The sequence below is a fragment of the Anopheles aquasalis genome, chromosome 3, assembly GCF_943734665.1.
Source record: "Anopheles aquasalis chromosome 3, idAnoAquaMG_Q_19, whole genome shotgun sequence".
Taxonomy (NCBI): domain Eukaryota; kingdom Metazoa; phylum Arthropoda; class Insecta; order Diptera; family Culicidae; genus Anopheles; species Anopheles aquasalis.
In genome coordinates, this window is record NC_064878.1 from 49,766,049 (window position 1) to 49,790,625 (window position 24,577).

The following is a 24,577-nucleotide window of genomic DNA, read 5'->3' on the forward strand; positions in this document are numbered from 1 at the left end:
GTAACCGACGCCCATGATGAACGCACCCTCCACCTGACCGACGTCAACGCCCGGGCTCAAACTTTCACCCGTATCCTCCAGAATGTCGACACGACGCAGCTGCACGTTTCCGGTCAGCACATCAATCTCCAGCTCAGCGCACGTAAGACCCCAGATGATGTAACCCTCCAGATCGGACGCCTTGTACATGTAGGTGGCGCACAGGTCAACGTTCTTGAAGAAGCTAGTCTCAACGATCGTCTCCCAGGAGGCGTCCTTCATCTCATCCCGGATCGGTTTCATACGCTCCAGCAATATCTGGCACGCCTTCATTACAGCCTGGGTGAGCGAGCAAATGAAAGCAGACAATGAGTTAATCGCTCAGCAGCATCATAACGCTCCGTATGAGACCAAAAGATTATTTTAAAAAAAACTTACAAAGGACACTGTCTCAGAGGTCATTGATCCGCCCGTACAAATAGCGTTAGGTGACGTCATATTGCTGCTCGGTTTAATCTAGAAAAAAACAGTAGCAAAATGGCGATTTACATTTTAATTGTAAATTCATTGTTTTGTTCGATTTTGTTTTTTTCCCGAACCTTAATCAAGCTCATCGGAATGCCAAGGATGTGGGCCGCCACTTGGGCGACCTTGGTGTTCATGCCTTGACCCATCTCGATGCCACCGTGCGTGATGACGACCGTTGCATCCGTGTGGTATATAGAAACAAGCGCAGTTATTGATCCGAAGTAGCCAAGCGGGTATCTAGCATAAAATAAAATAAAATAGCAATAAGTTAATAAAAAGAAAAACGGAGCCAAAGGATCGCGAGTACCTCATCGGAGTAATGGCAAGACCCCGTTTACGCCAGCGGTTCTCGCGGTTAAACTGCTCGATCTCCTTGCGCCGCGCATCATACTCAACGTCAGCCCGGAACTGGGGCATCAGTTCACGCATCTTCAGATCCTGCGGCATGTTGATCATGCGCACATCCAGTGGATCCAGTCCGGTGGCATGCGCTACGTGCTCCATGATCGTCTCGACCATTGCGATGCCCTCGGTGGTACCAGGAGCACGGCACCAGGTATTACTGGCCGATTCTGTAAGCGCTCCCTTCGCCACCGTTTTCCACGCTTTACTATCGTAGCAATTTTTGAAAAACTCCGCACAGTGTCCCATGGATTCGTTCAGACAGGAACCGAAGTCGTGTACGTACTCATTGTACAGCTTCGTGATTTTGCCATCTTTCTGCACGTCCACTTCGTAGTCCGATACAACGCCGTAGCGTTTTCCGATGGCTTCCATGTTTGCTTCCAGTGTCAGTACAAGACGCACCGGGCGCTGTGTTTTGTGGGCCGCCAGTGCCGCTGCACAAGCAACCAACGTAGCTCTGGTACCTTTGCCACCGTAACCACCGCCCAGACGGCGCACGTACAGATTGAGACTGTTCTCCGGTACCTTCAGCATTTTGGAGATGGCAATCTGCGTGAAGTCGATCCATTGGGTCGACGAGTACACATCCATCCCATCCTCGATCGGGATGCACACGGTGGTTTGCGTCTCCATCGTGTAGTGGTACTGGCCTCCGATCTCGAACCGTCCCTTCACCTTCACCTCTCCCTGTGGAGCAGCTTCAAACGCTTCGCCCAGCGTGCTGTACGGCATGTCGTGCAGACGTTCGGTTGCCTTGGCACGCAGCACTTCCTTGACGGTTGGAAGGCGCACCTTGTCCGGTTTGTCGTACTGCACCTTCACCAGCTTGGCGGCACGATTTGCTTGATTGAAGGTATCGGCCACTATGAGCCCGATTGGTTGACCGTGATAGAGGGCCTTCTCGCTGGCGAAAATCTCCTCATCGTGCGGTCCCATGAAGCCCTTAAAGTACATGAAGTTGTTCGCACCGGGGATATCTTTGGCCGTGTAGAATGCTACCACACCAGGAAGTTTCTGTGTCAAGTACCAAAGCAAATGGACCAATTATAAACCTGAGTCTCTCTACAGTCCGCTGATCAACTTACCAAAGCATCAGATGGATCAATAGCGAGTATCTTTGCGTGAGCCTCCGTTCCTTGCACAAACGCTGCGTACAACTCATTGGGATACGCCGGTAAATCGTTGGAGTACTTGGCCTCGCCGGATGTTTGCAGCAGTCCTTCGATTTTGGGAACATCCTTGTTGAGCGGCCAGTTCTCCTTGTTTGTATCAAACTTCTGGGTTCCTGACGACAGAGGACGTTCGAGAACGGTTGCTCCCGATTTGAACTCGTCCTTGACCGACTCCGGAGCAAAGCTGAGCACAAACTTGTAGAACAACGATAAGGCCAGGTTCTTCCTGTACTCAGGCGATGCATCGGGCAGCACCCAGTCGGGGGTCAATTCCTCGGCCAGAACCTTCAATGCACCCTGCACAGTGTCGTTGGTGAGCAGATTTCGGCCCCTGAGGAAGGCCTCGGTCTTGGTGGCATGCGTGAACTGAGGATTGATGCCTCCAAAGCAAATGTTACTCGAGACGATGCTGTAGCCCTCCGTCTTTACCAAGAATGCACCATTGACGTATGCGTGAGCATTCTGAGCTCGAGGCATGACCTTGAACGATCGATAAACGTACTCCTTCGGATCCAGCGGAGGAAGCACCACATTCAGAAGGACTTTCTTGTTCATGTTCATCGCAACGTACTCCGATGGCTTAAAAATGCTGGTTTTACCATGCGCCTCCACTGAAATGATGACAACGTGAATGTGATTGAAAACAGGATTCCTGAGTTTCTGAGTTACTTACAAACAGTCAACGTAGCATCAGCGGCCTCCAGAATCAGGTACAAGTCCGAAGGAAACTCGTTATGTTGGTTCTTGATGCTCAGATTGCCAGCAATCGTGCCAGTGTTTCGAACGGGCACATTGGCAATCAGGTCAACGTGACGAACCAAGTGCTCCAGGTAAGAGAAGCTCGGATTCCGCTTCGCCGTATTCGTCATCAGCTCCATGAGCTCGGTAAGGGTGGTTCCTGCACCAACGGTGAGCGAAGTGCCCAAGGAATGACTACGCAGCACCTCGATTGCGTTGACATCGATGAACACTTCCAAATCCTCGCTTCGTCGGTACACTCCATGGGCGGTGTTACCACCCACAAGGGTGTAAGGACGATCGCCGATGCTCTCGAAGATAGCAAAAATGTCACTGATATCGTACACCTTGTGCCACTCGCGGTCCTGCTCGAAGCTCAAATGCAGTCCCTTGCGTTGATTCGGTTTAGCGCCAGCGGCAGAACACTTGCCGGCGCAAGCAGAACCGGTTTTAGGACATATCTTGGTAAGATCCTCAATATCCTGACACTTATCCTTAAGCTTCTGATCAGCGTCAACGGCCAACGACTTGAACGCATCCAGGATCGGCCGATAGCCGGTACAGCGACAGATGTTCCCACCGAAGGAGTTCTCGATCTCTTCCATCGTCACATTGCCTTGCTTCGCTTCCAGCAACGAATACATATTCATGATCATTCCCGGAGAGCAATAGCCGCATTGCGTTCCGTTGAAATGAGCCAACAGCTTCTGAGTGGCATGATATCCGTTTTGCTTGCTACCGATACCCTCGACCGTCGTAACGTCCAGTCCATGGCACGCGAACGCTGGGAACAAACACTTGCGAGCGAAGGGACAGATTAGACGGATTGTAATGAGCCTGGAAATCGCATCAACTTACAGAATTGACGGCATAGGAGAAGGCATCCCCGGTGGTCGGATGTACTCCGCTCAAGTTGACAACGCAAGCCCCGCAACCGCCCTCGAGGCACATGAACTTGGTGCCCGTCAGATGCGCATGATTCCGGATGAAGGTGTTCAATGAGGTGTCCACCGGAACACTCTTTGCGTTGACTGCAATATATCGAACAAATATATTTCAGTTATTACGCCATCTTTTACCGCATCAAACTTATGTTCGACAATCGCATTAAGCGGTCGCGTAATCATCTGCTCTTCAATCAATTGCTCATTGTCAATCTCTTATCTGTCCGCAACTCGCTATCTGATAACCCGTGCACTCACTTTGATAAGGCTTGCCATTTATGGAGAAAATCACCTCCATGATTGTGCGGTTTTCCGATGAACTACAAACAGTACAATCGATTTCACAACACTTTGCAAATGGCTCTTGATGGACGATGGAGTTTAAATAGTAGGTGCACTTCAGAAACTAGCTTTCTGTTCCAGGCTGCTAAAATCAATTCAAAATATAATTGTACACGGAAAGACAATACAACACGAAGGTACGGAGGAATACTGCGAATGAAGCGTATGGGGTTGAGAAGGAAAAAAGGAAAACCACTGCTTAGGAGCACCGCTCACTACGACTGATCGTCAGCGAGTGGGGCCGGTGCGCACGGATTGTCTAGTTTTTAGAGTCCAAATTGTGGTCCCAACCCCCGCCCAGGGCGCTCGTTATCGAGCTGGCTAGTCGCGAAAATTGTGCACCGTCATAGGCGGTAATTGTTGGCGGGTATGCGTGTCGCACGATGCGACATCCCGAATGCTCCGGATGTTAGAACATGGTGGTCGCGTGGTGGCGTAGTGGGGCGGCCGATATTATCTTCCAGCTGACCACACGATGGTGGTGTTGAGTGGTTGTTACACCGTATGTGTTTGTGCCGGCATAGGTTGGTTGGTCAGCTTCAGGTTCAGATCAGGAGAAGTGTGGAGGTGTTGCTTATTGTTTAGCTTCTTCACCACCTCCTGCATGGAGCTCTTTACTGTAGAGTTTGCACAGAGAACTTTGTTTGTTGATGGCACTTTAGACAAAGCTGCGCTCCTATCCAAACCCTTTTCAGTGCAGTTGTGAAAGTCACTATTACAAGGAGCGATATCTACTTTATCAGTAAATTGGGTCAATAATTTTATCTCTATTTATCTTCCTATTTACCTATTGACGAAAAGATTCTCCATGATATCGGGAAATTAACAAAGACAGTCTGGGAGAGATTTGATGGTAAAATTGATCAAAAATCGAAACGATTTTAAGTAAACAATAAAAGAATTTTTATCTTTTTTAATAGTTTTTCAGTCAAATCAACAATGGAAATGGCGCTTATTAGAGAATTACGGATTCTATTATTAAACATTCACTATCATATCATGCACCACAATCAGTTAATGAAAACAAACATTTTTACTGCCACCAGTAACACATTGCTAGTCAGTTCTCATTTCAGTTTTACGCCTCGCATCGCTAAGCTACTCCCGAGAACACACGTTCGCAAAACACTTGCGATTCACACGTACGATCAACGCGCCGGCAATTGATTCTGCCCTGTCATGCATAGCTCCCCGAGAGAGGCACGCGACTCACCGCAAAAAGGCTTCCCATTGATCGTGAAATTGACTTCCTGTAGCACCATGGTAGCAGATCACACCAAATGATTCAATCAAAGCAATCCCACTCCTCAAGCCTTCCACAGACGCACCAAACCAAACTACCACGCTTGTCTTGAAATATATTTTTTTCCCCGAAACCCCGACAACCGTCCAAGGTCGGAAACTGAGTTTTGCGCGGGGTCGGCGTGCGCGAGTCGATCTAGAGCTGTCTTAGTGCTGACGAGCATAGATCGTTCGTTCGTTGTCCGCTTACGCATTGTCGTCATCTGGTGAGGTTGAGCGGAACGAGCAGCACGCTGCGTGAAATTTTGGTTTTATTTGTCGGTAGATTCGATTTTCTAACACAAGCGCAAGTGTTTGACGCGAGTAAGCTGTTCGGATAGTAAGGTGGCGGCTCCACCATTCAACCCCAAAATGTTTGCTATGTAATGATGAGAGCGTGTGCCGGCTTAGTGATCATTTCATGCTCACCAACACAAGATTGTGTTTGCTGAGTATACGCGGTAGCGTCCCGGCGAATAGGAGATTGTGTTGCGTGCGATGGCCCGGCACGCGATAAGATACGCATTTAGCAGGAGTTGCTGTTTGTTTGGTTTTTTTTTGTAGACGGAACGCGACATATGCCGCATTCATTTCAATCGAACATCATGCGACATACACTTTGCAATATGATACGCTTCGTATATAGTATTAGTGGCATAAAGTATATTTATTACATAACAAGGAAGTGGAATCGTATGAGCATCAGTAACAACGTATAAGAAATTGAAAGAAAATACTATATTTCAACAGCATGATAATGAATGAAACATAAATCGCAAACGAATAGACACGTGAATGTGTTCAATGAAGTAGGTATTGATCCCATGAACCTCCAACATGCTCCCTAATTCGGTCTGGTGTGCTGGGTGATCCGAGCGGAATCCACTCTTCCGGTGCACCCGCATCGCGACGAGCCGCATTAATGGCATTCCTTAGCGCAAACAGCACCACGATGCCCATGTTAACGGCTGGCTCACCGGTTGCCTTGGACCGCTGCACACCAGTAGGAAGCAAGGTGTTCTGCAGCAACCGTACTCGAAAATCGATCGGAATATCTTTCGCTCCCGGTGGTCGATAGTTCCAAGATCGATTAGTTAACAGCTCACCGGTGCGCGGATCATAAACGAGTGCTTCCGTGAGATAGAGACCTACGCCCATCATGAACGCACCCTCAATTTGTCCGATTTCTATCTCCGGGTTGATCGTTTGTCCAGCGTCTTCTAGAATGTCGACTCGATGTAAAACCACATTGCCCGTGAGTACATCCAGCTCGATCTCGGCACAGGACATGGCCCAAACACTGTACGAAGGAAGCACATCGCCATTGTACATCGCCGTAGCGCACAGATCCACTCCTTGCCGGTGGCATTCGTTGGTCAGTTGCTCCCACGAGGCATCGTCGGGAGTTTGTCGTCGAATCGGTTCCATTCTTTTCAGGAGCGTCTCACACGCCATCAGCACGGACTGGAAAATGGAAGGTGGCGGGTAAATGATTAGAAACCGACCTCTGTTGGGCTCTTACTTGGCTACCTACATGTGCAACGGCTTCCGAAGTTATGCTCGCTTGGGAACAAAAGTCATTCGGTGCGGTAAGATTGGTCGTTGGTCGGATAATGATTTTATCAAGCGGTATCTGCAGAACTTTCGCAGCAACCAATGCGGCCCGTGTGTTGATACCTTGTCCCATTTCTATTCCTCCGTGGGTTATGGCCACCGTACCATCGGTATGGAAAACAGACACTAGCGCGTGTAGCGTACCAAAGTACGCCACCGGATACTTGAGCGGAACGATGGCGATGCCCCGTTTACGCCAACGGTTCTCGACATTGAACTGTCTTATCGCCTCTAATCGCTGATCGTACTCTGTATCACGCCGGAAGTTTTGCAGTAGTTCTCGCATCTCCGAATCGGCCAGCATGTTTCGGAGACGAACTTCCAGCGGATCCTGGCCAGTTTCGAAGGCAATATGTTCCATGATCGATTCAATCATAGCATAAGCCTCCGTTGTGCCCGGTGCACGGCACCATGTATTGCTGGCCGAGTCCGTAATGGCTGTTTTTGAAATCACCGCCCAGCACTCCTTCTGGTAGCAATTTCCATAGTACGGTTCCACAAAGTCCGGTGCTTCGTTACTGTTGCAGCCGGCGTCGTGTAGGAATTCGTTTCGCAAATGAACGATTGCTCCGGTGGAATCGGTTTTGACGCGATAGGATGACACAATGCCGTATCGCTTTCCAATGGCTGCCATGTTGGATTCCAGTGTCATTATGAGACGAACTGGCCGTTGTGTGAGGTAGCACACTAGGGCACACGCACAAGCGATCTGTACGGCACGCGAGGCCTTACCACCGTAACCGCCACCGATTCGGCGAACAATCAACTGAAGACTGTTCTCTGGCATGCCCAGCATTTGGGCGATGGCAATTTGGGTGAGCGTTATGGCTTGTGTTGCCGAATGGATTTCCATTCCATCTTCGAGTGGCCGACAAACGCACGTTTGCGTCTCCATCGTGTAGTGATACTGGCCTCCAGACTCGAATGTTCCGGTTATGGAATGATGGCTTGGTTCGTCGATCAACGCATCGCTGTACTGCGAACCAGTGAAGCCATAGTCGATGGGTTTAATACGATCTTCTGCTTGAGCATTTGCTACTTCTTTAACAGTCGGATAAATAGGTTCCGAGGAGCTGGCTTTGTAGTTGATTATTACTTTTCGTGCAGCCAATTGAGATTGATCGAAGTCAGTGGCCATAATGATTCCTACCGGTTGGCCATGGAACTGAATACGTTTGCTGCACAGTATTTCTTCCACATTCTGTGTGAATTTAGATTTCACTGGCATAAAGTCGTTGGTTCCGGGAATATCTTGGGCTGAATAGAAAGCAATCACACCAGACAGTTGCTGTGAACGGAAGATCGTGTTTTATGTTGTGTTGTGGTGAATGATGCGGATTTTCTAGTCTCAAGCTCACTTACCAGAGCGGCGGAGGGATCGATCGAGTCTATTTCGGCGTGCACCTGTGTACCAAGAACGAATGCAGCATACAGTTCCCCCGGAATGGTCGGTAAATCGTTAACGTACTTAGCTTCGCCGGATGCTTGTACCAGGCCTTCTAATTTGGGGCCTTTCCTTGCCGAGGCCCAATTTGTCTCCCTCGATTGGCGCTCGTTGGAGAAATGTTGCGCGCCTCTCGAAACAGATCTATTGAGCATTGTTCCACCGGAGATGAATTCGGGTTTTATGGTGACATTTAGCTCCGCCGCAACGCTGAGCACAAACTTGTAGAACAACGATAAGGCCAGGTTCTTCCTGTACTCAGGCGATGCATCGGGCAGCACCCAGTCGGGGGTCAACTCCTCGGCCAGAACCTTCAATGCACCCTGCACAGTGTCGTTGGTGAGCAGATTTCGGCCCCTTAGGAAGGCTTCGGTCTTGGTGGCGTGCGTGAACTGAGGATTGATGCCTCCAAAGCAAATGTTACTCGAGACGATGCTGGAACCCTCCGTCTTCACCAAGAATGCTCCATTGACGTATGCGTGAGCGTTCTGAGCTCGAGGCATGACCTTGAACGATCGATAAACATACTCCTTCGGATCCAGAGGAGGAAGCACCACATTCAGAAGGACTTTCTTGTTCATGTTCATCGCAACGTACTCCGATGGCTTAAAAATGCTGGTTTTACCATGCGCCTCCACTGAAATGATGACAACGTGAGTGTGATTGAAAACAGGATTCCTGAGTTTCTGAGTTACTTACAAACAGTCAACGTAGCATCAGCGGCCTCCAGAATCAGGTACAAGTCCGAAGGAAACTCGTTATGTTGGTTCTTGATGCTCAGATTGCCAGCAATCGTGCCAGTGTTTCGAACGGGCACATTGGCAATCAGGTCAACGTGACGAACCAAGTGCTCCAGGTAAGAGAAGCTCGGATTCCGCTTCGCCGTATTCGTCATCAGCTCCATGAGCTCGGTAAGGGTGGTTCCTGCACCGACGGTGAGCGAAGTGCCCAAGGAATGACTACGCAGCACCTCGATTGCGTTGACATCGATGAACACTTCCAAATCCTCGCTTCGTCGGTAAACTCCATGGGCGGTGTTACCACCCACAAGGGTGTAAGGACGATCGCCGATGCTCTCGAAGATAGCAAAGATGTCACTGATATCGTACACCTTATGCCACTCGCGATCCTGCTCGAAGCTCAGATGGAGTCCCTTGCGTTGATTCGGTTTAGCGCCAGCGGCAGAACACTTGCCAGCGCAAGCAGATCCGGTTTTAGGACAAATCTTGGTAAGATCCTCAATATCCTGACACTTATCCTTAAGCTTCTGATCAGCGTCAACGGCCAGCGATTTGAACGCGTCCAGGATCGGCCGATAGCCGGTACAGCGGCAGATGTTCCCACCGAAGGAGTTCTCGATCTCTTCCATCGTCACATTGCCTTGCTTCGCTTCCAGCAACGAATACATATTCATGATCATTCCCGGAGAGCAATAGCCGCATTGCGTTCCGTTGAAATGAGCCAACAGCTTCTGAGTGGCATGATATCCGTTTTGCTTGCTACCGATACCCTCGACCGTCGTAACGTCCATCCCATGGCACGCGAACGCTGGGAACAAACACTTGCGAGCGAAGGGACAGATTAGACGGATTGTAATGAGCCTGGAAATCGCATCAACTTACAGAATTTACGGCATAGGAGAAGGCATCCCCGGTGATCGGATGTACTCCGCTCAAGTTGACAACGCAAGCCCCGCAACCGCCCTCGAGGCACATGAACTTGGTGCTCGTCAGATGCGCATGATTCCGGATGAAGGTGTTTAACGATGTGTGCGGTTTCACGTCACTGGTTGTTACTAGAAATGCACAATGCTCAGATTAAAAATGTCTTTATTCACTCACCAAACTTACCTTCAAACCGCTTTCCATTAACAATAAAACTGGCAAACATTTTCAGAACCCTTCTGTTGTCCAAATCGAGCCACGGCGTTCACTGATGGCAACTATAAATAACCCAGTGTCGCGGAGCAAACACTCGGTGGCGTAATTGTCGGTGAGGTTGTTACGGAATGGCTTTCACTTTCCAACTGACGACCGTCGGTTGATCGGGCGGGATTGCATACGGCTGGCGTACAGCACGATCGAAGCCACAGTCGACGTCGGATGTGGTGAGATAGTTGAGAGTGGAGCTGGAGTATGGGTTTGGTGAGATAATTATTATCTGAGAGGAATGCGTGCAGAGGTTTGAAACTAATTCATCATCCGCTGCTCGACCGTCAACTGTGTCTGTGAGAGCGAGCGATTGCTTTGTTTTTTGGGTGGAAAACGATAGACAATGAGTTGTTGTTGTGTTTTACATGAAACAAATCCTTGCTAACGAATCCATTTATTGCAGTTATTTTATTCGATAGAAAATAGCGAATGCATCGTAAAGATGTGCATTTTAATTGTTCTTTTTAGAATTGATTTTTTTCTTTGGCATAATGCAGCGAATGAGTTTTCTGCATCCTAAAACAATGAGCAGTACGATCGCTCCTACTATGGCCACTATAAAACCGTACACATCGAGATTGTTGTATTCGATAAAGCTAAGGTCCTGCGCCGATGATATCAGATGCGTTGCTCCGTCATGCCGCAATACATACTCGACCCAGAACTTGGCCATATCCATTGGTGCCAACGGTTGATCACGCAATCGGCGAGATATTACTGCAATCCTTTTGGCATAGCTTAGGAATAGCAGGAACAAAATTTTCATTATTTTGCTTCTCATCAATTGGTTTCAGCTTCTACTCACTTTTCATCGTTCAACACCTCCGTGACTGCTTTCGAAAAAGTGGCTTCATTTAACTTGGTGTAAGCCACCCCAACACCCCAGCCCGATACCTCGGCCCGGGCCATGTTCAGCAGTTGGTCGCCAAAGATTGGAATCCCCACGATCGGTACACCGTGGTAGATCGATTCCGTGCAGTTCAGCAGACCACCGTGGGTAATGAATAGTTTTACATTCGGATGGGCCAAGATGTCATCCTGCGGGAACCATTTACCGAGCAGGAATTTACTCCGATCCAGCACGAGCGTATCATCATCCCACTTCCAGATGATGTTCTGCTTCAAACTCGACAGCACCCGGATGACATCGTTTCGCTTTTGTAGATCCATCTTCGAAGGTTTCAGGTTGGAACCGAGCGAAAAGTAGATAACGCCGTGTTCCGATTGTTCGATGAATGTTTTGATGTCCTTTGAGGAAAGAAACGAACCAGTATAAAAAATCTACAGTTACAGGGATAAAACTCTCGCGCGTCACTAAATACATACTTCGGGCAGTGGATTCACCTTCCGGTTGACGTGGAATCCTCCGACCTCGATTAAATTGGGCAAATAGGGTCGTGGAAAGCTCAGGCTGAAGTGACTGTTGAGCAGAATCAACGATACACCGTGGCGTCGCATTTCCGAAAACGAGCGGTTTGCATTGGGAAAGAACTTATCGTAGTATTGCTGCTGGATCGGTATACCGGCGGCCATCATCAGTGTCTCTTCGAACGTGGTAAACAGCACGTTCCCAAGCCGTTCCCAGAAATTCATTCGATCGGTAAAGGCTGTCATCGGATGTGGTACGTAGGAAAGGGGCTGCGGTGAGCCGGTAAGCGCGTTAACCCAAGTCGATGCCCCAAACGTGGACATTCCGACCACGGGGCAGTTGAAACGATCGGCAAATCCCAGGAACACGTCGTGGAGGAACACTTCCATCACGAGCAGATCGAAGGTTTCGTCCGAGTTCAGCAACGTTTGCACCGCGGGCGATGTGAGCGTACTGTTAACGATATCTTCGATAAATGGTACGATTTCTTTCATCGATTGAAAGAAATTATCATCCACATGTTCAAACACCTCATCCATGATATCTGTAGAGTGAGAGTTATCGGTAATCGGATTCAAAGGACCATCTTCCCCCGCGGCTTACCATCAAATAAGCTAGAGTTGTAGGTGATTTCGACGTGTCGATATGTTTTGGGTGCATTTTTCAGCGGAAAAGGACTCATGACAGTCACCTAAACAACCAATTTAGATCACTTAATAATCAATGGATAATTATTTAATACCGCAAGTCTGCTACAAACCTCATGACCGTCGAGTGCAAGCTCCTTCATGAGCGCCGAACCCAGTATCCAGTGAGATTTCGATGTGGTTGGGAAAATACTGAGAATTTTGGCAGAATTTACACCCGGCACAGCATACTGTCCACACGCGCACAGCACCGCTATCACCGCTAACCAATAACACAATCGCTTCCCCATCGCAAAGGTCGCTCGGAAACCAAACTGTCGTTCCTCACGTTCGCCTGCAAACTGATTGACGAAACTGTGAAGTCTGGCCGACGACTTGCCCACCACTAATTGTGTTTGCCGCGTCATTCTGACGGAGGAGGAGGAGAAGAAAAAATTTGCTTATCATTGTCGACAGCGACCAAGTTCCGCTCTAAACTGGTAGACATTGTTAAGCCCCAGAGAGCAGATAATAATCGTAGATAGCGTAGGGGAGCATGGCGGGGGAGAACATTTAAAATGAAGTAAACGTTATCAGTAATCGAGTTTCTCTTTTAAACCCTCTAGCATATCGCACGATAGTGGTAGAGTAGATAAGACGGCAACACGGTCCCCCACTTAACCCTGAAGCCCTCTCACGACCTTGCTTTATTGAGGAGTTGTATGTTACTCTTGTTCCAAACTGCCGTCATTCTAACTCGGAGGTACTAATTCAATCGGTACTGATCGATCGAATTGAATGATTTGAGGAACGTTTGCTCCGGTGTTGTGGCAGATCCGAGCGGAATCCAAGTGTCCGGACGGCCTGCATCCTTCTGCGCTGACCTCAGAGCGTAGCGCATGGCAAACAGCACGACAATGCTCATGGTCAGGGCCGGTTCACCGGTTGCCTTCGAGCGCAACACTCCTACCTGGTTGTCTCTGGTTTGTACCATGCGTACCCGGAAGTCCACCGGGATGTCTTTCGCGCCGGGTGGTTTGTAGTTCCACGTCCTAGTGGTGAGCAGTGCCCCACTGGACATATCGTACACGAGAGCTTCCGATAGCCAGTAACCAACACCCATAATAAATGCACCTTCGATCTGTCCAACATCAACACCGGGGCTCATACTTTCACCCGTATCCTCAAGGATATCGACACGAAGCAGCTGAATGTTTCCCGTCAGTAGATCGATCTCCACTTCGCCACAACAAGCCCCCAAGATGGTATACGGCTTGAGTTCGGAGCTTTTGTAGTGATACATCGCGCTCAGGTCAATGTCCCGCGTGTAGCATATTTGGGTGATTTTTTCCCACGATGCATCCTTGAACTCGTCCCGGATCGGTTTGATTCTTTCGTTCAACATCTCGCATGCACGCTTGACAGCCTGTAATGAGGTGGAATAGTGGTCAACGAAGAGCAACAGACGCACAAAGGATTGACGATGAACTCACAAAGCAAACGACTTCACTCGTCATCGATGCGCCCGTCATCACGGTGTTTGGTGACGTCAGATTGCTGCTCGGTTTCATGGCAATCTTCTTCAGCGGCAAACCGAGCGTGTACGCAGCCACCTGTGCCGCTTTTGTATTGATACCCTGACCTACTTCGATCCCTCCGTGGGTAATCGCTACGGAACCATCCTTCCCGTAAACAGACACCACTACATGCAGACCACCGAAGTAAAACAAAGGATACTGCATCGTCGTTATGGCAATGCCCCGTTTCTTCCAACGATTCGCTGCATTAAAGTCATCGACCGACTTCCGGCGCTGATCGTAACCAACGTCCTGGCGAAACTCTGGCAACAGCTGCCGAAGCTCGTTGCTTTCCTGCATGTTCAGCAACCGAACGTCCATCGGATCGACCCCCGTTTCCCAGGCGATATGCTCCATGATGGTTTCGATCATTGCCATACCCTCGGTCGTCCCCGGTCCTCGCATCCAGGTGTTGGCAGGGGAATCGGTAAGCACCGCTTTACCCTCCACCACCCACGAGCTCGAGTTGTACGACAGTCCAAACGTTTTCTTTGCATCGTCGACGATGTTTTCGTTCAGATTGCTACCGTAATCCTGCATGAAGTTGTTGGTCAAGCGGAGAATTTTGCCCTTCGCGTCGACATCGAGCTGATAGTTGCTGATGCAACCGTACCGCTTGCCAATCGAACCCATGTTTGCCTCGAGCGTCATCACAAAACGTACCGGGCGCCGGGTGAGATGGGCGGCCAGTGCACAAGCGCACGCGATCTGTGATGAACGGGTCAGCTTGGATCCGTAACCGGATCCCAGCCGGCGCACGGTAAAGTTGAGACTGTTCTCGGGCACCTTCAACATCGAAGCGATCGCTACCTGACACAGATCGATCCACTGCGTTGCGGCATGCACATCCATCCCGTCCTCGATCGGTACGCAGACGCAGGTTTGCGTCTCCATCGTGAAGTGATACTGTCCTTCCAGCTCGAGCCGTCCACGAATCGTGTTCGCTACCTCTACGCCCACCGTTGAACCCGTATCCCGGCCACTGGCTGCCGGTTGATCCACGATACGTTGTTTTGGTTGGTTCTGGAGTAACGCTTTGATGGTCGGATAGATGGGCTCGTTCGATACACGTTCGTAGATGATTTTCACTAGTTTGGCGGCGCGGTTAGCGATATCGAACCTTTCGGCCACGATTACACCGACCGGTTGGCCATGGTACAGTACCATGCCACTGCAAAATATTTCCTCCACATCCGGGAAAAACGGTATCATCGCATCGGACATGAAGTTGTTCGTCCCGGGAATGTCCTTCGCGGAGTAGAACGCCACGACCCCGGGCAATTTCTGTGGAGGTGGAAGGAATAAAAACCAGACCAGACCACCACACCCGGCACTGTGGCTCTTACCAACGCATCGGCCGGATCGATCAGACCGATCTTGCTATTCGCTCGAGTTGCCACTACAAACGCCGCGTGCAGTTCCCCATGGATCGGTGGCATATCGTTTGTGAACTTGGCCTCACCGGAAGCCTGCGCATGGCCCTCCAGCTTGGGTATGTTTTGCGTAAGTGGCCAGTTCTTTTCATTCGTTTCGAATTTTTGCACTCCGGACGAAAGGGGTCGCTTCAGGACAGACGCACCGGACGCGAACCGGTGATTGATGGCAACATCGTGCTTCTGGGCCAAGCTCAACACATACCGATAGAAGAGGGCGATTGCTGCCTGTTTGCGGTACTCCGAGGAAGCATCCGGCAGCACCCAGTCTGGTTCCAGCTCGCCAGTCAGCTTTTCGAAAGTTTCCTTCAGTGTGGCGTCGTCAAACAGTTTCCTGCCCACGAGAAACTGTTCCGTTTCCGTTGCATGCGTGAACTGGAAGGTAAAGGGATGCGGGTAGGTAGATCATGTGGCCACATTGTGCACGCTTCCATCTTACTTTGGGTTTTATTCCACCGAAGCAAAGGGTTGCCAAATGGACCGTTCTTCGATCGTCGCTGAACTGCACCAAAAAGGCGGCGTTAACGTAGGCGTGGCAGTTTTGTGCCCGTGGCATGATCTTGTACGATCGGAAGGCACTCGCACTCGGATCGATCGGTGGCAGCGAGATGCTTTTCAGGACCTTCTTGTGCAAGCTTCGCCGGACAAACTCCTGTGCCGTCATCGGGGTCGTTCTGATGCGTGTTTCGGCTTTTGTTTTGGAAGGAACGGGAAGAGCATTAGCGCTTTCTAGACTCCGGATGAGTGGCAAGACAACTTACCTACGCTCAACTTGGCACCGACCGCTTCCAGCAGCAGATACACATCCGAGGGAAACTCTGGATGTTGGTTTTTGATGCTCAGATTTCCAGCGATCGAACCAACGTTACGCACCGCCGGGTGAGCAACTAGATCGAGATGCTGCGCCAGTTCCCGGCAGTACTCGTAGGTCGGACGATTGCTGGCCGCCTTTGTAAGGATTTCGATAAATTCGCTCAGGTTAACGTTCGCCCCGATGAGCAATTCGGTTGCGGTGTGATAGTAACTGCGAAGCTCCGTCACGTTGTTTATGTCGATAAACACCTCCAGCGATTCATCGCGACGATAAACACCTAAAAATGAATGGACCATCAGCTCGACCGCTTCCTTTTTTGCTTACCAGCATCACGTTCCGGCGTACCATGGGCCGTGTTCCCGCCGACCAGCATGTAGGGTCTCGAGCCAATCTGGTCAAAGATCGCAAACACATCGTTCACCGTGAACACCTTGTGCCACTCTTGGTTATCGGCGAACACGAGCTGCACCGGACGTTCCGGTTCAATTCGCGCAGCCGCCACAGGACACTGTCCCGAGCAAAGTGAACCAGTTTTCGGACAAATCTGCAGTTCTTCAATGTCCTGTACCATCGCACCATCCGCATCCACCGCCAACGATTTGAACGCGTCTAAGATCGGCCGATAGCCAGTGCAGCGACAGATGTTGCCACCGAGCGCATTCTCGACCTGTTCCATCGTCACGGAACCGCGCTTCGCCTCCATCAAACTGTACATCGACATCACCATCCCGGGTGAACAGAAGCCACACTGGGTCCCGTTCTTCTGAGCCAACCGTTCCTGGGTTGGATGGTAACCGTCCGTCTTGTTACCGATGGCTTCGGCCGTTTTGATGTCGAACCCATGGCAGGCGAAAACGGGAAACAAACACTAGGAAAACAGAAAAATTGGCTCATCAGCAATGTTGCAATGCAAACGTATGCCAAACGTACCGAATTCACTGACCAGCTGCGAGTTTCCTTGGTGAAGGGATGCACTCCGGACATGTTCACGATACAAACGCCACATCCTCCCTCCAAACACATCGTCTTGGTCCCGGTAAGGTGGGCAGTGGTGCGAATGAACGTGCTGAGGGACGTGGTTAGGGGAACAGTTGCCGCTTGTGCTAGTTGAGTTGGTCAGCAGAAATGGATGGAGTAACTAAAGCGAAGAAATTGAGTGTTCTAAATACCTACCAGTGTACGCCTTGCCATTGATGGTAAAAGTGACCTCAGAAAGGGGGCTTATTAAATGGGGGATTGAAATTGAATGAGTTTGTTATTGATACTCGTAATGATTTTTTTTATCATTTTATGTGATTTGTTCAACAGAAAACATTTCCTCAACTGGATCCCCAATAAGTTACATTCTAAATTACCTTTCATAGCTCGAGCTGCCCCAAATGTATGTTCCGATCGAAGACAACATTTCGATAACCACAATCCAACCCGTGAAGTTTTATTAAAACACAATTTTTATGCTTCTGTTAGTCTATAATAAAGTGTACCCACGGTTAATGTAACAAGCATTAAACCATGAATTCTATGAAACCACTTCGACTGCAAATGATCTGTTCGCACAGAGCACCGAACACAGAATGATCGTTTGGATTATTGTGACGAATTGGCGGGCGAGCGATTAAAAGTGGCTCCAAATAAAACGTTACTTGAAGAAAATGGGCCAAGCTGGTATCCGGAAAAAAATGCTTCTTAAGCGGATACTTATACCACAGTTTACGTTTGACCGCATAACGCTTGTTTGGCAAGGTTTCTTTTTTTACCAAAACATGACGCCTTTTAAATGCAGGCATGCAGCGGGCTCTTCGTTGAACTGCACCGCTCGTAAGTGGTTGTTATGGCTTGATGTGGTGTAGGGTGCCGCGAAACAAATTGGAACGTTATTAAAATATTTTTGTTTCTCTTTTTATGTTTAATCGTTGTTAAATTTTTATGTGTGTTTTCAAGGCATAGAAAATGACTTTCCTGGCACCATCACCGATAGTCGGCTTTAAGCCAACGACGATACAGCGCCTGCGAGACGAGATGCGCATTTACAATATGCTATGATTTGTGTGGTGCAGGGACGTAGCGTGACACTTTTAAGCTTTTCTTCTTTCTGTGAAGTTCCGTAATCGCGTAGCTCTCGCCGGAACGTTTGGATTAAGAGCGGGCTGAGGTTAATCCGGGCTACAAAATGGTTCATATTGGATGATTTTTTGTGAAGAAACCATTGAACTTATTGTTTTCATCTGAATGTTATATTCAACTACCAGTTTTCAAGAATATTTCGTTGTTTTTTGTGAAAGATTTGTTCAAAACTTCATCCATGGCATTAAGTAAAGAAATGCGTGGCTTCGCAAACCGGGTTCGTCACTTAAATCTTAAGTGGCAAGTCATTTGATTCGAACCAAAAGCGATGCCCTTTGTAGCTGCGCGATGGGTCATCAGAAAACTACAAATCAGTATTCTTTTCATAGATTATAAGTTTATCGTTGTAGCCCCGTTGAGATTTTGTTAAAATTCCCATTTTTCGATTTTTGATCGAATTTTTTAAGTTGAAAAGTGATGAAAGTGATTCTACCTAAAAATAAGGTTTAACATAACTGTTGAAAAAAAATATCTACATGTTTAATGAAAAGCCGAGGATAAACTTCGTATTCTTCAGGATTGTCCAATCCCGCAGATGAAGGTGTTCTGCGACGTGTCCATGGGTATACCATCGGTCAAGCTGTTTACTAGAATGAAAAATATTGGTGGGTAAAATGAATGAATAGAATCCGGTCCGATTCGGTTGCTCGGTACACCTCGCATGCATCAGACACGCGCCCGTCTACCATTTAACTGGTTGAGTTAACGGTTCGGTGGAAGGCAGGAGAGAAACCACCGTCCGATCGTTTTGTTCGTGCCGCAAAGTCGTGGTGTGTGATGATATGTGAGCCTAACGTGGTGATTGTTTTGATCCAATAAAAAAAAAAAAACAGCAAAAGGCAAAACCATCCGGAACGGTTTAATGAAGAAGAACATGAATAAAACATTGTCCCCTGTAGAGTGAGAGTAGTACGTAGCTATGCATGCCAGCTCGGCGATAACGAATAATCTTTGATGGTTTGGATCAATTAATGAAGCGATTTGGCGCGATAGTTACCGATCGTTAATCGTGTTTTCTGTTTGTTTGAGCGGGTTAACCCTTCAGCATACTATTTGATATTCCGAAAAGAAACGCGATGCCTTTTCGCCATGGTTTTTGCTTTGATGTTTTTTTGTTAGTTTTAGCGGGCAGAGCTCAATTGATAAAGCTGCCCGTAATTGATCGTAAACCGTACCGCGTCCATTGCTCCACCGGGATGAGGTGCTTTCCGTCCACACTGCGGTCGCTTGTAGTCGAAGAACTGTGACGATCCATTTGAAAGCTCAAATCCAATCGTGTGAGTGGGTTTCCACTTCATGAGGAGAGACATTGACGGTCGCGCACGCTCGTAAAAATTGAAAGGACGTTGGCGCGGTTCTTCGGTGCACTCAGGCGTACGATTATGCTGGCCTTCTTCCGCTGACACTTTCGGTTCCGGAACGGCACGCAAGTCAGTATCGAGGGGTCGGTACCAGTAGTGTTCCAGCACCAGCGAAAGCCGAAGAAGCAGTTGTTGATTGGCCACCGTACTGTGCCGTGCGCCAGAGTCTTCGGTTCCACAGCATGCAGCAGGCCAAGTTTACGATCAACGGGAAAGCTTACCAAGGTACGGCGATGCACTGGAACTTCGATCAAAACTTCCTCGGCAATCTCCTTCTCTTGTTCTGCAGTTTCTTCGGAGCAGCTACCGGTGGACACGTCACTGAACACGTTCATACGAACCCGCGCGCACCTCACGGGGACCAAATGGATGTGTCTGGAAGGTGGCTGCGGGGTGTGCATTGTCCACATCGAAGGAACGCATCCGGTTACCAGGGAACGGACCGCTTTCTCCGTCAATTCGGTTAGTAGAGTGTGATTAGCATCGAAGCCACGGTGCAAATTGCTCATCATCTCATCCCGTTCGATTCAGTGTCTGTTTTCGGTGTTCTCCTGCCATGGCATGGATGTGCGAACGGTGGAAGGGATCGGTTCGAAGATGGCCGGCTATCACCCGGTCCAGGAGCGATTGGCTCAGATGAATGGCACGCAGTGTGGTTTCTGTTCTCCCGCGATGGTGATGTCGATGTACAGTCTTCTAGAGGCCAAGCAAGGCATGGTCACGATGGCTGAAGTGGAGCAGGCTCTGGCCGGAAACATCTGCCGCTGCACTGGCTATCGGCCCATCCTGGATGCGTTCAAAACGTTCGCTGTGGACACACCATCTCGTGTACCACGATCGTCCGCCATCGGTGGTGAATGCGGGACCGATATTGAGGAGCTTCCGCGCTCCTGTAAAGTACCTTGTGCTAGTGGTAGTGAGGCGCCATGTTCAGCGCGCACTTGCTTCGATCAATCTCTCTCGGTACGTTGCCCAGACAACCGCCAATGGTACCGTGTGCGGACGGTGGATGAAGTGTTTGAAATCGTGGCACCCTTGGAGGCGGATTCGTTTATGCTGGTGGCGGGTAATACGGGCCACGGCGTTTACCGTAGATCACCGACCTTGCGTGTCTTTGTGGACATACGCCAGGTCGAGGAATTGCATAACTACTGGATAGGCAGCAGTCTGATTATCGGTGCGAACGTACCGCTGACCGAATTCATCGAGATCTTGCGTGAAGCCGCCCGGAAGGATCGCCGTTTCTCGTACTGCAAAGAGGTGGCACAACACGTGGAAGAAGTAGCACATCCGGCCGTCCGGAATGTTGGCACGATCGCCGGAAACCTGGTGCTCAAGTATCGCCATCCGGAGTTTCCCTCGGATTTGTTCGTACTGTTCGAGGCCCTGGGCGTTGAGATGACCATCGGTAGGTGTCTTTTGAGGGGTTTCCTAATGTAACATGTGTCATTACTACCAAGTCTCTCTATTTTTACACGTACACGCACACAGTCGGAGCGAAAGGATCGATTCATAAGCTGCTACCCGAGCGGTTCCTTCGGTTCGATCTGCGTAAGCGCATCATCCTGAATATCACGCTGCCCGCTCTGGATCCGGAGGTGTTCGTGTTCCGATCATACAAGGTCACACCGAGAGCCCAAAACTCCAAAGCCTACGTTAATGCTGGCTTCCTGATGCGTCTATGTCCGCGCAAAGTGAACGTCGAGTCTGCGCGCCTATGCTTTGGTGGCATCGATGCTGGTGTAAGTTCCAATCCTCCACTCCAAAACTGCTCAACCGAATGGTTATTGTGCGCTTGTATCTTTCCAGTTCTGTCATGCCACCACCACAGAGGAGTTCGTAAAGGGAAAGAATCTGTTCAACAACATCGATCTGCAGGAAGCACTGGCCACACTCAACGGAGAGCTACCGTTCAACGAGCAGCTCCGCCTACCAAGCTCTTCCTACCGACGCCAGGTGGCCGTTGGGCTGTTGTATCGTTTCGTGCTCCAGATCTCACCACGTGATCGTCGCGTGGCGAATCCTCTGGTGCGTACCGGTGGCAACCCGCTGCTCAGACCTCTCTCGCACGGCATCCAATCGTTCGACACCTATCCCTCCAACTGGCCACTGACGCAAGCACTGCCGAAGCTGGAAGCATTCCACCAGACGGCCGGTGAGGCGATTTATCTGGACGATCTGCCACCACGGCCGGATGAACTGGCGGCCGCCTTCGTCCTAGCGACCAAGGCTCGCTGTAACATCACCGCCATCGACGCCAGTCCAGCTCTTGCACTGGCAGGAGTGATTGGCTTCTATTCCTTTGCCGATCTGCCCGGCTTGAACGACTTTGGAGCGCTTAAGGGCAGCACGAATTCAACCTACCCTTTCGACAACAATCCGCAGATAATCTTCTGTGAAGGTCGCGCGCTATACCACGGTCAACCGATCGGTGTTGTAGTGGCCAACACCTTCTCGCGGGCCCAGGAAGCGGCCAAATTGGTGGCAATCAGCTACGGACCACCGGACGGTCCGATCCTACCGACGGTGGCCGATGTAATGGCCGTTGGTGCGACGGAACGGATTGAAACCGTTGCCCCAGACGTCATCGGGCGCAACTATCATCGGGCCGCGGTCGATCGCCCCGGGGTACGGCATCTCCGGGGAACGTACATGTTCGGAAGTCAGGCTCACTTTACCACCGAACCTCAGGCCTGTCTCTGCATACCGACCGAGGATGGGCTGGACGTGTACAGTGCGACCCAATCGAGCCATCTGGTGCAGCTGGCCGTCTCGAAAGCACTGGTGATACCGCAGAGTGCCGTTAACGTGATCGTTCGTCCGGTTGGTGGTTCGTACGGTGGTAAGATGACGCGTGCCGCGATGGTTGCTTGTGCTGCCGCCTTAGCCACTCACAAAACGAAGCGCCCCGTCCGGCTGATCGTACCATTTGAGACGATCATGAAGGCGATCGGGAAGCGGATCGGAGCGCACTGTGAGTACAGTGTCCACTTTGATGCCCAATCGGGACGGATCGTTAAGCTGCAGAATGTGTACACGCAAGATTTTGGTTGCTCGAACTACGAATCGATGGCCATGATGTTCCGCGAGGCGTTTAAGAACTGCTACAACGACAAGGAGTCCTGGCGGCTGCAGTTGAACGGTGCTATCACTGACGCGCCGAGCAATACTTCGTTCCGAGCACCGGGAACGGCCGAATCGATCGCTACGATCGAGACAATCATGGAACACGTGGCATTCACTGCCGAACTTGATCCACTGGCCGTTCGGTTGGCAAACATGGATCCGGCGAGCAGAATGGCCAGCCTACTGCCAACCTTTCACCGTGATGTCGATTTCCAGGTCCGAAAGGCGGCAATCGATCGCTACAATGAGACGAATCGTTGGAAGAAGCGGGGAATCGCGATTGTTCCGACCGCACACCCGATTGGGTACTTCGGAGGAATGAATGCATGGGTGTCAATCTATCACGTGGACGGAAGTGTTGCCATTACCCACGGAGGAGTCGAGATTGGTCAGGGTATCAATACCAAGGTGGCCCAAGTGGCCGCACACACTCTTGCCATCCCGATGAGCATGATAAAGGTGCGAAGAAAACAATATTGCAATTTGAGTTAAAAAATAACTAACGATAAAAGTTATTTACAATTAAAATAGCCCTTTCCTTTTACTTCTTGTTTTCTTTTAAGATGAAGCCACACTCGACCCTCACTTCGCCAAATTCATTCACTACCGGGGGCAGCATCGGAACCGATCTTGTGACCTACTCGGTGAAGCGCGCCTGCGAGATGCTGCTGGAGCGCATCCGACCCGTACGGGACGAGAACCGGACTGCCTCGTGGGAAGCGACGGTGCAGACGTGCTATCAGCGTGGCATCGATCTGACAGCATCCTATTTTGTGCGCCGGATGGACATTCAGCCGTACACCGTGTGGGCTCTGTGCTGTGTCGAGATCGAGCTCGATCTGTTGACCGGCCAGGTGCAGTTGCCTCGGGTCGACATTCTGGAGGATACGGGTGAAAGCATGAATCCGCTGCTGGACATTGGCCAGATTGAGGGAGCCTTCATGATGGCGCTGGGGTTGCATCTGATGGAGGAGCTGCAGTACGATCGCGGTACCGGAGAGCTGCTTACCTGTTATACGCGGAACTACAAGCCACCAACGGCACGGGACATTCCGATCGATTTCCGTGTGCGTTTGTTGCAGAAAAGCTCCAATCCGGCCGGTGTACTGCGATCGAAGACGACTGGAGAACCGGCGTACAATCTGGGAGTGACGGTGGCCTTTGCTCTGCGGTACGCGCTTTGGGCTGCCCGAAGGGATGCTGGTTTGTCGCGAGAGTGGCTCGATCTAGGTGAGTGACAGTGTAATCCGTTTTAATTCCTTCTTCTCCATCGTCTTCTGTGTGATTTGCTTTCAGGAACATCCATGACGGTGGAGAAGATCCTTGCCCTCACCGGCAATACGATCGATCAGTTTGTGCTTCACTAACGACATTCCGTCTGCGAGAGGAAGAGAACGAAGAACCGAAAATGTAACCATATGATATCAGGTTCTGCACATGTTGTTCTTTGTTGTGTGAAAGCTCTATTGTGGATGTTTCTTTTCGCCAAAGATTGAGATAGAATTGAGAATCATTTTTATTTTGTTTTGCTCAATCTTATAGCACGTTCATGTTATGTTTGTTGCTTGTTAAATGTTAATCGCACCATACAAGAACATGTCACCAAGTGGTCTTGCTGTAAAGCTGCACGCTTTGATTTGCTATCATCGCCGCTACGAGCAGCAGAACCTTTTGGGATCCAGAGAGGGAAGCACAATTTTGAGAAGGATTTTCTTCATTAAAGCTATGATACAAGCAACGATCTATAGTTTTTTTTTTTACTTAAAGTC

The 24,577-nt window shown here is 49.8% G+C and overlaps 5 protein-coding genes across 5 annotated transcripts in view; 1 reads left to right on the forward strand and 4 right to left on the reverse strand.

The window, feature by feature from the left end:
* The window catches only part of LOC126575868 (xanthine dehydrogenase/oxidase-like), a 4,765-nt gene extending 435 nt beyond the window's left edge, over nucleotides 1-4,330 (reverse strand). The window contains exons 1-8 of the mRNA XM_050236856.1: nucleotides 4,025-4,330; nucleotides 3,681-3,853; nucleotides 2,758-3,619; nucleotides 1,998-2,695; nucleotides 815-1,926; nucleotides 579-744; nucleotides 418-495; nucleotides 1-318 (exon numbers count right to left, since the gene is read on the reverse strand). The exon at nucleotides 1-318 is cut by the window's left edge and continues 435 nt beyond it. Coding sequence (XP_050092813.1) covers nucleotides 1-318; nucleotides 418-495; nucleotides 579-744; nucleotides 815-1,926; nucleotides 1,998-2,695; nucleotides 2,758-3,619; nucleotides 3,681-3,853; nucleotides 4,025-4,064 — 3,447 coding nt within the window. The 5' untranslated portion in view covers nucleotides 4,065-4,330. The remainder of the gene's footprint in view (nucleotides 319-417; nucleotides 496-578; nucleotides 745-814; nucleotides 1,927-1,997; nucleotides 2,696-2,757; nucleotides 3,620-3,680; nucleotides 3,854-4,024) is intronic.
* Nucleotides 4,331-6,190: 1,860 nt separating this feature from the next.
* LOC126575867 (uncharacterized) lies at nucleotides 6,191-10,440 on the reverse strand. The gene is made up of 6 exons (XM_050236855.1): nucleotides 10,298-10,440; nucleotides 10,070-10,242; nucleotides 9,147-10,008; nucleotides 8,366-9,084; nucleotides 6,924-8,291; nucleotides 6,191-6,853 (listed from the first exon to the last, which is right to left on the reverse strand). The coding sequence occupies exons 1-6, from the start codon at nucleotides 10,335-10,337 to the stop codon at nucleotides 6,191-6,193; spliced, it is 3,825 nt and encodes a 1,274-aa protein (XP_050092812.1). The 5' UTR covers nucleotides 10,338-10,440.
* Nucleotides 10,441-10,785: 345 nt separating this feature from the next.
* Nucleotides 10,786-12,723, reverse strand: LOC126575873 (UDP-glycosyltransferase UGT5-like). The gene is made up of 5 exons (XM_050236862.1): nucleotides 12,508-12,723; nucleotides 12,351-12,438; nucleotides 11,705-12,291; nucleotides 11,184-11,626; nucleotides 10,786-11,115 (listed from the first exon to the last, which is right to left on the reverse strand). The coding sequence occupies exons 1-5, from the start codon at nucleotides 12,682-12,684 to the stop codon at nucleotides 10,830-10,832; spliced, it is 1,581 nt and encodes a 526-aa protein (XP_050092819.1). The 5' UTR covers nucleotides 12,685-12,723; the 3' UTR covers nucleotides 10,786-10,829.
* A 304-nt stretch (nucleotides 12,724-13,027) lies between these two features.
* LOC126575508 (xanthine dehydrogenase/oxidase-like) lies at nucleotides 13,028-17,605 on the reverse strand. The gene is made up of 9 exons (XM_050236228.1): nucleotides 17,553-17,605; nucleotides 17,371-17,417; nucleotides 17,128-17,300; nucleotides 16,543-17,065; nucleotides 16,145-16,474; nucleotides 15,823-16,073; nucleotides 15,297-15,758; nucleotides 13,867-15,234; nucleotides 13,028-13,799 (listed from the first exon to the last, which is right to left on the reverse strand). Exons 1-9 carry the CDS (start codon nucleotides 17,600-17,602, stop codon nucleotides 13,140-13,142), a joined length of 3,864 nt encoding a protein of 1,287 aa, XP_050092185.1. The 5' UTR covers nucleotides 17,603-17,605; the 3' UTR covers nucleotides 13,028-13,139.
* A 2,259-nt stretch (nucleotides 17,606-19,864) lies between these two features.
* Nucleotides 19,865-24,175, forward strand: LOC126576069 (uncharacterized). Its single transcript, XM_050237156.1, has 7 exons — nucleotides 19,865-19,906; nucleotides 19,962-20,144; nucleotides 20,214-21,090; nucleotides 21,174-21,424; nucleotides 21,492-23,267; nucleotides 23,372-24,038; nucleotides 24,105-24,175. Exons 1-7 carry the CDS (start codon nucleotides 19,865-19,867, stop codon nucleotides 24,173-24,175), a joined length of 3,867 nt encoding a protein of 1,288 aa, XP_050093113.1.
* Nucleotides 24,176-24,577: the final 402 nt, after the last annotated feature.

Bases quoted from the DNA above. Each gene is read 5' to 3' on its own strand.
- LOC126575873 (XM_050236862.1), bottom strand. From the start codon at position 12,684: ATGGGGAAGCGATTGTGTTATTGGTTAGCGGTGATAGCGGTGCTGTGC. The intron at 12,439-12,507 runs GTTTGTAGCAGA...TTGGTTGTTTAG, and splicing joins TTGCACTCGACGGTCATGAG to GTGACTGTCATGAGTCCTTT. The intron at 11,116-11,183 runs GTGAGTAGAAGC...GCTATTCCTAAG, and splicing joins GAGGTGTTGAACGATGAAAA to CTATGCCAAAAGGATTGCAG.
- LOC126575867 (XM_050236855.1), bottom strand. From the start codon at position 10,337: ATGTTTGCCAGTTTTATTGTTAATGGAAAGCGGTTTGAAG. The intron at 8,292-8,365 runs GTAAGTGAGCTT...TTCCGTTCACAG, and splicing joins TCGATCCCTCCGCCGCTCTG to CAACTGTCTGGTGTGATTGC. The intron at 6,854-6,923 runs GTAGGTAGCCAA...TCCATTTTCCAG, and splicing joins CTTCGGAAGCCGTTGCACAT to TCCGTGCTGATGGCGTGTGA.
- LOC126575508 (XM_050236228.1), bottom strand. From the start codon at position 17,602: ATGTTGTCTTCGATCGGAACATACATTTGGGGCAGCTCGAGCTATGAA. The intron at 16,475-16,542 runs GTACGCCGGAAC...ATTCATTTTTAG, and splicing joins CGGCGGGAACACGGCCCATG to GTGTTTATCGTCGCGATGAA. The intron at 13,800-13,866 runs GTGAGTTCATCG...ACCTCATTACAG, and splicing joins CGAGTGAAGTCGTTTGCTTT to GCTGTCAAGCGTGCATGCGA.
- LOC126576069 (XM_050237156.1), top strand. From the start codon at position 19,865: ATGCAGCAGGCCAAGTTTACGATCAACGGGAAAGCTTACCAA. The intron at 19,907-19,961 runs GGTACGGCGATG...ATCTCCTTCTCT, and splicing joins TCAACGGGAAAGCTTACCAA to TGTTCTGCAGTTTCTTCGGA. The intron at 23,268-23,371 runs GTGCGAAGAAAA...TTTTCTTTTAAG, and splicing joins TCCCGATGAGCATGATAAAG to ATGAAGCCACACTCGACCCT.